Genomic DNA, 12,397 nt, shown 5'->3' on the forward strand with positions numbered 1-12,397 from the left:
CAAAGGAGGAGATTTTGCAAAGTGATTACAGCAGAGAGAAGATTAGGAAATGATAGTGAGAATCTAGTAGTCAGATTTCTCTTGATGGCTCAGTGAGTCTGGGGGCCTGAAAGAAAAAAACTAGCTCTTGTAATGGAGAAGGGTGTCAGTGTTATGGTATATTCTTAAGAGTAAGCTTTCTGTGAGCCTGAAGAGAACTAGGGGAAAAAAACTAGGGTCTGGAAGAGTTTGTTTACAATAAATCAGATGTTCCAGAGGGAACAATAAAACCGAAGAACAGAGGCAAGGGGTTTTGGTTGGATAGGGCTAAGGTGGATGGGACCAAAGATAGTAGTAGACAGAACTGAGGAAAATAATTTTTAACATTTTATGATGCCTTTGGAATACAGAGATAAGGGGATCAAAAGGACTGGAATTTGTGAACCTTAGAATGGAGGATTAGAGTCTTCAGGAAATTCCAGTGTCCTGTGAATACTAGGTGGACTTGGGTGGGGGTGGCCTAAGGGTGTTCTAGTCATGCTCTGGCTAAGTCAATACTGCCTGAACTCACTCCCCAGATGTGGCATTCTCCTACAAGATATCCTGAATTTGGAGTGAGTCCTCCATATGATGTGTTGCCTAACTCACAGGGTTTTTGTGAGAAAAATGCTTTTTTTCTTTTGTTTCTTGTAGATAGCATTTTATTTTTTCCGATTACATGTAAAGATAGTTTCCAGCATTCATTTTTAAATAAGATTTTGAGTTCCAGATTTTTTTCTCCCTTTTTCCCTCCCATCCCTCCTCTCCAAGACAGCAAGTAGTCTGATAAAGGCTGCATCATTTGTACAATCATATTAAACATATTTCCACATTAGTCATGTTGTTAAAGAAGAATCGGAACAAAAGGGAAAATCCACAAAAAAACCAAACAAAAAACCAAAACGAAATAAGAAAAAGTGCAAGAAAAAACTTCAATCTGCATTCAGACTTCATAGTTCTTTCTCTGGATGTGGACAGCATTTTCCACCATGAGTCTTTTGGAATTGTCTTGGATCATTGCATTGCTAAGAACAATTAAGTCTATCACAATTGATCATTGCATAATATTCCTGTTACTGTTGTACAGTGTTCTCTTAGTTCTGCTCATTTCACTCAGCATCAGTTCATGAAAGTCTTTTCAGATTTTTCTGAAATCTGCCTGCTTATAATTTCTTATAGCAAAATAGTACATTCATATACCACAACTTACTCATTCCCCAGTTGTTTGGCATTCCATCAATTTCCAGTTCTGGAAAATGCTTTCTAAACTGTGAAGAACTAATGTTATCAGGTATTCCTTGCATTTATTTTCTTCACTTATGGTATATATCCTCTGTTCTGTGCTCTAAGTTCCATGATAAGGAGCACGTACTGGCCCAAGATATCTTTGTGTTCTCTGCAGAACCCAGCCTAGAACATTTTAGACGGGAAGCAATTAATAAGCATTTAATTGATTTAAAAAATGTTTATGGAGCAAGGAACATTTCACTGGTCAATGGGTAAATTTCTGAGCATAGACTGCTGCTGTCATTTCATCAAGATCTAGGTTCTGCTGAGCCAATTTAGAATTGGAAGGGATCTTAAAAAGGCAGGACAGTGTACCAGATCATTTAACTTCACTGTCTCTAACTCCTCATCTATGAAATGAGGTTGGACTAAATGTGAGAAAAGGCCCCTGCCATCTCTAAATCTACAATCCTATGATCTACAGAAAGAAGGTAGTTGTGAGTGTAATGGGGAAGTAACTGGATTTGGATTCCAGTCTGGGTTTGAATCCTAGCTTTCTTACAGGAAAATGACTTCCCTTCTAGAGCTCTCAGTTTTCATATCTGTAAAATGAGAGGCTAGATAATTTGTAAATTCTATCCACGTCTCAGATTTTATAAAAGAGGCTGTGTTTGGTATAACAAAAAACTTGCTAACCACTAGAGCCACCGCAAAATGGAATTAGTCTGTCTCAGGAGGTAGTGGGCTACCACCTGAAGACCTTGGAAGTTCTCATTCTTGTCAGGTATGTGGTAGAAGGGATTTTTTTTCCCCTTCAAGTATACTTTGAACCAGATGGCTGCTGAGATCCCTTCCAAATGAGATATTCTGATTCTGTGAAACCATTGGATGGGTGAGGTCAAAAGCTCAGTCCTTCTGGGGTAGACTGCTTAAAAGACAAAGGGATAGGGGTGGCAAGCCCTTCTGAAGAGATGCTGAGCATCTCCCTTCTCTGTCCCTCAAAATAATTTCTTTTCCAAGGCTGGCTCCTACATCCCTGCCCTTGAGACATATTAATCTCTGGGGCTTCTTTTGCCAAGCCGTCTGAAGGGTAAAGGCTCTGCTAAAGGAGCTTGGCTCGCTTAGGCACCTGCAGAAAGGAAAAGGGAGGGGGGATGAGGGAGAGGACGACGACGGTTGGAGAGCTCTTGCGCGGTCCGCACGGCGCCTGCGCAACTGCCCAAACGCTTTCCCATTCTCGGTGGAACCGTTGGGGGCGGCCCGGAGCGGCTGCTCGCGAGCCGCGTGCGCGAGCGCCCCAGTCGCGCGTTCCCTGCCCCGTGCTTTCGGCGCGCGCCTTCCCGCACCCGGTCCTCCCATTTACCCGAAAAGACCGGGCCCCGTCGGCAGTCCATTCTCCGCCCGCCTCTCCCCGGCCTCAGCTCTCGGCGGCGGCCTCAGGATGAAGCAGCAAAGGCGGCGAAGACGGCGACTGTGAAAGGTTTGTGGGGAGGGTTCCGCAGGGAGGGCCCCTCAGAGACCCCCACCCCCGCCCCGGCTCGGCCCTTCCCCGCTCCCGGCCCGGCCCGGGCTCCCCTAGCGCCCCCATCGGACCGCGTCGTTTTCTCTTCCCCAGCCGCGCCCGCCCCAGGGTGCTTCGGCTCTGGCGGCACGGGTTGCTAGGTAGGCCTCGGCGGCGGGGCGGGCGTGAAGAGCAGCGGCCAGGGGCGGGGAGGCTTCCTGCCGTCTGCCCAGCCTGAGGGGAGCCGGCGGCCCCTTGCCCACGGGAGCCCCCGCCCCTCTAGTCGTGCTGGGGCGGGGGCGAGTCCATCACTACCTTCGTGCTCCCCGGGTCCCGATCCTGGCGCGCCACAGGGGGCCGGTCCCCACCGTGAGGGCCCCCCCACCCCAAGATGTGTATTTGATTGGGATGCAGAAGGCAGTGGTTTGTTCATTAATGGGAAAGTGGCAGGTAAAGAGAGCCACTCTCGAGTCCTTTTTGTGTGTGCGTTTGTCTCTCCTCCACGGCTCCTCCTCCCACCTTTATCCGTGATAGATTTCCTTGTGTCTGTGCCTTTTACAATGGAGATGATTCCTGCTAAAAAAGCACGGTTGATACAATGGGAATGCAAGGTGGCTGTACTGCAGAATTTCAAGATGCCGGTATTCAGTACCGGGTTTGTGTTATTTTAGGCTCCCACTCCCAGACGATACATATTTTTTTTCCTTTTTAATCTCATCCTCAAGCATTTTTTTAAATTGTACGATAATGACAGTTTAGGCAAAAATTGGGATTTTAGCATGGCCTTTGGCAATGAACCTAGTGTATTTGAATGGAACGTTAGAGCGGATAGATTTTTTTTTTTAGGGTGGGGGTGCCTGCTGCCAAATTTGATTTCCCAGTCTTTATTAAACCTCTTATCTCTTTTTGTTTTTTAGATGGTGGATGTTGATGTTTCTGCTGGTGGGGATAGCACCAGGAGAAAAATGGAGGCCCTGACAGACAGTGCAGTTGAAATTGTCCCTTCTGAGCTCTATGATTCAGCCAGGGCGAAAATAGCTGCTAATCTACAATGGATCTGTGCTAAAGCCTATGGAATAGGTATAATTATTTTCCAAAAATTCCTTGTCTTTTTTCTTGCTATGGTCCCTGATCATTATCCTATTTTAAAAAATAATATGGAATCTGGTAATACCTTACAATATCACTATCATTATCTTTTCTCACATCCCATGCAAAATAAAGACAGGGAAGGAGGAGAAACTTATCAGCATCTAGCTTAGATGCTCATCTGTTGTCAGTGAATCATATGTACTTAGAAACATAGCAAAATCTGTTTACTTGAACATGAATGGTCCCATAAAGAGCCTGTCAATCACCTGCTAGCTTTGAGTCCTTACTGCCCCTGTTAGTCTTAAACATTATTCTTTGTCTAAAGATTTTGACAGTTGAGTACTGATACCTTTAGTTTGGCAGAATATGAAGCCCTGAAATTTGAAGACTGGGTTTTCTGAATCATTGAATAATTATTTAAAAAATACCATTGCATCTTTTCATTGATAAGTAGCAAATTTATTTGCTTCATCCTGTAATACAAAAGGAAGGGAACATTCAGTATTTGGAGATTTATACCATTTAGTAAATATATAGCATTGACAGTTCATCTAGTTACAGGCATCTGTAAAGGGAATTACACAGCTTTTTTAAGATTTGTTAAATTCTAAAAATTTAGAGTTAGAACCTTTTGTTTATACTAAAATCTGTAATTCCATAACTAGAGGTTATATCTTAAAATACTTCATCACAATGATAAAACCTTAATTATTATCTTGGGAAACAAGGCAGCTTTGTAATTTGAAGTCCACTTTGCTAGACCCTTAATAGATCAGTATTGACTTAATGTTCTTAGAATTTGGCTGAGCAAATTATTCTTAAATTCAATTCAAACTGTGTTAATCTAGCATACTTATTCACAAAGGCAAATGGATAGAGGATGGGACTTGTAGTTAGGTCTGGGTTCAAGTCCTGTCTTCAGTACACGGAGCTGTATGATCATGAACATGTCATTTAATTTATCAGTGCTTTAGGCAACTCAAGACTGTAAGTTATAGAAGAGTTATCTGTAGAGATGGAGGAAATTTATACACTGGGAGTTCCCCATACTTAAGAAATTGTAGGACACCAACTACCTTTCCCAAACATAACATTGTTGAATTTAAGTTCATCTGTTAAAAAAGATTTCTAAAAAAAAACACAAATCAATAGACTTCTTCCCCTCCCTCCTACAGAATTTTATGACTCAATTTCAGGCTTCTTTAGGTTTTTTTTTTGAAAATATTTTTGCTTTAGTAAAAATATCCCCTCTTTAATACTAAGACTATAAGGGTGGAATTTCCTTTAAAAAAGTGTAATCTAGTTTTGAAAACTTGATGAACTGGCATTCTGTATGTGACAATATTTCAGCAGTTGGAGTTGAGATCTTGTATAATAGCTACAGTTATTAGTCATGAGGACAAACATGTTTTGTAAGTTGTAGGGATTAAATACATATATGCCCTATTTTGTTTCAAAATGCCTTCATTATTTGCTGTTTTAAAATACTGTTTGTTTTATAGCTACTGCAAGTGACTCAATTTATTAGATTAGAGTTGAGGAAAATGATGGGTTTCCCTTACACACTATCTTTGTGACCTAATACCTTTTAGTACTTAACTGAGAACTCTGCAAACTTAAATACTTGTTTGAAAAACCTCTTCCACCCATTTTTCTCCCAATTCCTTCTACAAAGTGAATTTTAATTTTAGTTTTCATTTAGTGTTAGCACTTAACATAAGAACTAGTCAACATTTCAGTAGTGAATAATATGCACAATCACTTTTATATATTTCTTGGGTTAATTTGCATAATTTTATTTCCATTATCAGATCACTTAAATACTTGCTAACCTATTTAATAAGACATTCTTAAAGCTGATATATTTTAAATTTACTAAAAGGTAGATATTTGCATTTGATTATAAAATGAAGGGATTGGATGCATTCAGTATTTAATTATCAGTACTTAAATATTTCTTGAATGAATGAGTGAATGAAAATAGAAATCTGAGCTATATAATTGAAGGAGCATGGAGACTTGTCTTACAGGCTTAGATTGAATTGCCTTATTTCTTGTAGTATGAGATTGATATCATTTGGCAGTAGACTTATTTCTAGGACTTGGCACATTGTTTTTTCATTCATTTGTTCTTGTTGAGAAATCTTTTTCAACAGATAGACTTAAACTCAACAATACTTTTATTTGGGAGGAGTTGGTAAAATTGAATTTTTTTTTTTTACAGTTTTATAAATTGGGGGGAGGCTAATTCAAACTGATGAAAAAAACAATTTTAGGGTCCAGTATGAATTATATTATATTTGCATATTATTTTACAGCTTATCTTGGCATATGAGATTACACATTGCTGACAAGTTTAGAGTTCATTTGTTTGAATGATTGGAGGAAGCCTTTCATAGCATCTTGTAGATTTTGTTTAAAAGGTTTTTTTTTTTTGGTAGTCTTTGAAAATAATCCTTAGCCTTTTTAAAAGTTCTCTACACCACTTAGATTTGGATCTTTGAATTGGGACTTTTTTAATTTTAAGGGCTTTTGTTGATACTGTTTTATATGTATATAACAAAGGTTACCTAAATATGTTATTAGAAAATTATGCAGTAGAGAAATGAAATCAAACGATATTCTTTAAACTGTCTTATTTGCTGTTTAGTTGAAAGTATATTGAAATTTTATGGGAAGACTTGAGGCATTCTTTTTTTCAAACCTCTTGTGTTGTCATCATTCCTGTGTACCATTCTGCTAACCAGTGCATCTGTCATTTGTAGTAAATAGTTAGGACTACAATGGAACTCTGCCATTTCTAATGCCTTGGATTAGCCTCTCTAGCATATGGTTTTACAGAAACATTTCATCTAGTTTTTGTTCACTGTTAATGCCATAGCTAAGAGCAGTAGATCTTGTTGCTTTATTTGTTTTTACTTTTGTGTTTTTTCTGAATTTTTTTCACTCTTTTTCCTTTTGTTAAGTCTTCTAAGTTTTTTTGATCATTACTTTATGCTGTGTACCTAATAGGGTGTCCCAAAAGTCTTAGTTCAGTTTAAGCTTTGATAATGTAAAACTGCACCAAGACTTTTGGGATAACTCTATTTAAAGGTAACATTGGAGGTATTGAAAACTTCCTTTAGGAATTACTAAAACCTGAAAACCAGAAAACATTGACATTTATAGGGTGGACGCAAAGGAATAACTTAAAATATAATTTATTTTGATGGACTTTGATCTTCTGATTTAAATTTTGTACTACTCATTTCAGTAGCATTATATTTTCTGTATTTTCAGACTTAATAGATAAACAAGTTCCTTTTTTTTTCCCCAAATTTGAAAATTAGTGTAGAATCTTAGAATTAAAGCCTGTCCATTTACCTCATTTTACGCATGAGGGAACAAGACCCAGTGAGGTTAAATAATTTGCTTAAGGTTATAGAACTTGACATTTTTCTCTGGCATTTCATCCCTGTTGGGGTGATTTTTAATTTTTAAATTTAAAAATTTTTTTTATTAATTTGTTTGTTTACTTTTAGTTTTCAAGATTCAATTCCACAATTCCTTGAGTTTCACATTTTGTCCCCCTCCCTTCCCTCCCCCCCATGGCAGCATACAGTCAAGTATAGGATCTGTAAATACTTTCACATTATACATTAGTCAGGTTATAAAGACGGATTGTATCAGATGGAATGAAAAATGGTAAAGAGGACATAAAACCAAACAAGAAAAGGAAAAAGATCAGGTAGTTTGCTTCAATCTGGATATAAACTCAGTTCTTTCTAGTTTTTTCTCTGGTTCTACACATTTCTCTCCATCATGAGTCTTTTGGGATTGACTTATATCACTGCATTGCTGAGAAGAGTTCAGTCTATCAAAGTTGGTCATCACACATACGTTGTGTCTGTAATTGTGTACAAAATTCTCTTCATTCTACTCTTCTCACTCAGCATCAGTTCTTTTAAGCCTCTCCAGGTAAATATGAAGACTGTCTGCTCCTAGTTTCTTATAGCACAATAGTATTCCATAACATGCATATACCACAACTTGTTCAGCCATTCCCCAATTGATGGGCACCCCCTTAATTTCCAATTCTTTGCCACCACAAAAAGAGCTGCTATAAATATTTTTGTACATATGGGTCTTCCTCCCACTTCTATGATCTCTTTGGGATATAACCCTAGGAGTGGTATTGCTGGGTCAAAGGGTATGAAATTATTTCTAGCCCTTGGGGCATAATTCCAGATTGCTCACCAGAAAGGTTGGATCAGTTCACAACTCCACCAGCAATGCATTAGTGTTCTAATTTGCCCACATCCTCTCTAGCATTTGTCATTTTCCTGTTTTGTCATCTTAGCCAGTCTGACTGGTGAGATGTGGTACCTCAGAGTTTTTTTGATGTGCATTTCTCTAATCAGTAGTGATTTAGAGCATTTCTTTCATTTCTTTCTCTGAAAACTTTCCTGTTCATATCTTTTGACCATTTATCAATTGGGGAATGTCTTGTATTCTTGTAGATTTGACTCAGTTCTCTGTATATTTTAGAAATGAGTCCTTTATCAGAGACATAGATCATAAAAATTCTTTCCCAATTTCCCAACTCCCTCTTAATCTTGGTTACATTGGCTTTGTTTGTACAGAAGCTTTTCGATTTCATGTAGTCAAAATTATCCATTTTACATTTTATAATGTTCTTTAACTCTTGATTAGTCATAAAGTCTTTCCCTCTCCACAAATCTGACAGGTAAACTATTCCTTGTTTTCCCCGAGACTGCTTACAGTATCAACCTTTATACCTAGATCATGCACCCATTTAGACTTGATTTTGGTATATGGTGTTAGATAATGGTCTTTGCCCAGTTTCTGCCATACTATATTCCAGTTTTCCCAGCAGTTTTTGTCAGATAGTGAGTTCTTACCCAAAAACTAGGGTCTTGGGGTTTATCAAACAATAGTATATAGTCTTTGACTTCTGAATCTCGTGGGCCTAATCTATTCCATTGATCCACTCCTCTATTCCTCAGCCAATACCAAGTAGTTTTGATGACTGCTGCTTTATATTTATAATACAGATTGAAATCTGCTATAGCTAGTCCACCTTCCATAGCATTACTTTTCATTAATTCCCTTGATACTCTGGACCGTTTATTCTTCCAAATGAATTTTGCTACTATTTTTTTCTAGCTCTATAAAGTAGTTTTTTGGTCAATATTTAATTTAATTTAGTTAAAATTGTCATTTTTATTATATTAGCTCAAACCAGCCATGAGCAATTGATATTTTTCCAATTAGTTATTGACTAATTTTGACTGACTTTATTTTTGTGAAAAGTGTTTTGTAGTTGTGATCATATAGGTCCTGGATTTGTTTTGGCAGGTAGATTCCCAAATATTTTATAATGTCTACAGTAATTTTAAATGGGATTTTTCTTTCTATCTCTTGCTGTTGAATTTCATTGGAAATATATAGGAATGCCAAGGATTTATGTGGGTTTCTTTTATATCCTGCAACTTTGCCAAATTTATTTATTGTCTCAAGTAGTTTTTTACTTGATTCTGCAGGATTCTCTAAGTATATCATCATATTATCTGCAAAGAGTGATAGCTTGGTCTCTTCTTTGCCTAATTTGAATCCTTTGATTTCTTTTTCTTCTCTAATTGCTACTGCTAACATTTCTAGTACAAGATTGAATAAGAGGGGTGATAGTGGACACCCTTGTTTCACCCCGATCTTATGGGAAATGCGTCTAGCTTCTCCCCATTACATATAATACTTGCTGATTGCTTTAAATAGATGCTACCTATTATTTTAAGGAAGGCTCCATTTATTCCTATACTTTGTAATGTTTTTAATAGGAATGGATGTTGTATTTTGTCAAAAGCCTTTTCTGCATCTATTGAGATGATTATGTGCTTTCTGCTAGTTTTAGTGTTGATATGATCAATTATACTGATGGTTTTCCTAATATTAAACTATCCTTGCATTCCTGAAATAAATCCTACCTGATCAAAGTGTATTATTCTTGAGATAAGTTGCTGTAGTCTTTTTGCTAGTATTTTATTTAGAATTTTTGCATGAGGGAGATTGGTCTATAATTTTCTTTCTCTGTTTTATCTCTTCCTGATTTAGGTATTAGTACCATATTTGTGTCATAAAAAGAATTAGGACTCCTTCACTAATTTTCCCAAATAGTTTGTAGAGTATTGTAATCAAATGTTCTTTAAATGTTTGATAGAATTCACTAGTAAATTAATCTGTCCCTGGAGATTTTTTCCTAGGGAGCTGACTGATGGCTTGTTCAATTTCATTTTCTGAGATGGGGTTATTTAAGTAATTTACTTCCTCTTCAGTTAATCTGGGCAACTTGTATTTTTGTAAATATTCATCCATTTCCATAAGATTGTCAAATTTATGTGCATACAATTGGGAAAAAATAATTCCTGATTATTGTTTTGATTTCCTCTTCATTGGAAGTATATTCACCCTTTTCATTTTTGATACTCATAATTTGGTTTTCTTCCTTTTTTTTTATCATATTGACTAAGGGTCTATTAATTTTATTGTTTTTTTCATAAAACCAGCTCTTAGTTTTATTTATTAATTCAGTAGTTTTCTTAATTTCAGTTTTGTTAATCTCTCCTTTGGTTTTCAGTATTTCTAATTTAGTATTTAATTGGGGATTTTGAATTTGTTCTTTTTCTAGGTTTTTCAATTGCATGCCTAATTTGTTGATCTCCCTTTTCTCTAATTCAGTCATATATGCACTCAGGGATATAAAACTTCCCCTAAAAACTGCCTTTAATGCATCCCACAAATTTTGGTATGTTGTCTCATTATCATTCTCTTGAATGAAATTACTGATTGTTTCTATAATTTCTTGTTTGGCCCACTCATTCTTTAGGATTAAATTGTTTAATCTCCAGTTAGTTTTTATTCTGTCTTTCCATGTCCCTTTATTGCATATAATTTTTATTGCATCATGATCTAAGAAGGATGCATTTAATATTTCTGCCTTACTACATAGAATTGTGAGGTTTTTATGCCCTAGAATGTGGTCAGTTTTTGAGTATGTGCCATGAACCACTGAGAAGAAACTATATTCCTTTTTATCCCCATTCAGTTTTCTCCAGAGATCTATCATACCTATCCTCTCTGAAATTCTGTTCACCTCCTTAACTTCTTTCTTGTTTATTTTGAGGTTGGATTTATCAAGTTCAGAGAGGGGGAGATTAAGATCTCCCACTAGTATAGTTTTGCTATCTATTTCTTCCTCTAATTCCTTTGCCTTCTCCTCTAGGAATTTGGATGCTATACCACTTGGTTCATATGTGTTAAGTAATGATGTTGCTTCATTCTCGATGGTGCCTTTTAACAGGATATAGTTTCCTTCCTTATCTCTTTTAATTAGATCAATTTTTATTTTTGCTTTATCTGAGATAAGGATTGATACTCCTGCTTTTTTTTACTTTAGCTGAGGCATGATATATTTTACTCCAGCCTTATACCTTTACCCTGTGTATAACCCTCTGTTTCAGATGTGTTTCTTGTAAACAGCATATTGTAGGATTATGATTTCTTATCCATTCTGCTATCCATCTCCGTTTTATGGGAGAGTTCATTCCATTCACATTTATAGTTATGATTGTTACCTGTTTCTTTCCCTCCATCCTATTCCGTCCCCTGTTAATGCTCATATTTTTCTCCCTTTTCCCCTTAATAATTTTCCTTTTGACCACTGCCTCCCTCAGTGTTCCCTTATCAGCCCTCCCTCCCTTTCCCTCCCCTTTCCCCTTACTTCTTCCCTCCCTCCAAACCCCCCCCCCCCTTTCGGAGCCCTTTCCCCCTCCTACTGACTGTAGGATATTTTTATACTTAATGAAATATGTTATTTCTTCTTTGCACCAAGAGTGACAGGAACAAATCTCATGCGAAGCTCCTCTCCCTCCCCCCTTTTCCTCTAAAATGATACTTTTTGCGTTTCTTCTCCATAGAGTCCTATGCTTAACTGGTTGTTATTCCCTCCTTGCACCAGAAACAGTGAGTAAAAAGCTCATATGATTCTCATCTCCCTCCCTTCTTTTCCTCTGCTATATTGTTTTTATGCCTCTTTGTGTGGCATAATTTACCCTTTTCCACTTTATTCATTCCTCTTCTTCCATTGCATTCCCTATGTAGCCCTTAATAAGATTTTTTTAAATCGTCATTTTGTGCATTTTATACTCAATACCCTCTACTTGTCTATAAACAGTTTGCTCTTATTAAATAGCAGGGTGTGTTTGTGTGAGTGTGTGTGTGTGTGTGTTTTCCTTGTTTACCTTTCTATGTCACTCTTGTAATTGGAGGTTGAATTTTCCATTGAGCTCTGGCTTTTTCATTAGGAAGGTCTGGAACTCTGTTATATCATTGAATGACCATCTCTTTGCCTGGAAGAATATGCTTAGTCTCAATGGGTAGGTGATCCTTGGTTGTAACCTCACTGGGGACCCTTGATATTTGAATTGTTTCTTTCTGGCCACTTGAAGTATTTTCTCTTTTACCTGGTAGCTCTGGAGTTTGGCCACAACATGTAGAGGACTT

At 37.3% G+C, this 12,397-nt stretch overlaps 1 protein-coding gene across 2 annotated transcripts in view; it reads left to right on the top strand.

Moving 5' to 3' along the window:
- Nucleotides 1-2,491: 2,491 nt before the first annotated feature.
- The window catches only part of CAMSAP1 (calmodulin regulated spectrin associated protein 1), a 75,015-nt gene continuing 65,109 nt past the window's right edge, over nucleotides 2,492-12,397 (top strand). For both annotated transcript variants that reach the window (XM_069108382.1, XM_069108383.1), the window contains exons 1-2: nucleotides 2,492-2,725; nucleotides 3,664-3,826. In XM_069108382.1, coding sequence (XP_068964483.1) covers nucleotides 3,664-3,826 — 163 coding nt within the window. In that variant the 5' untranslated portion in view covers nucleotides 2,492-2,725. The remainder of the gene's footprint in view (nucleotides 2,726-3,663; nucleotides 3,827-12,397) is intronic.

Source organism: Petaurus breviceps, unplaced genomic scaffold, assembly GCF_028583685.1.
Source record: "Petaurus breviceps papuanus isolate PSGF00001 unplaced genomic scaffold, PetGlider_PUasm1.0 90383, whole genome shotgun sequence".
In the NCBI taxonomy this organism is placed as follows: domain Eukaryota; kingdom Metazoa; phylum Chordata; class Mammalia; order Diprotodontia; family Petauridae; genus Petaurus; species Petaurus breviceps.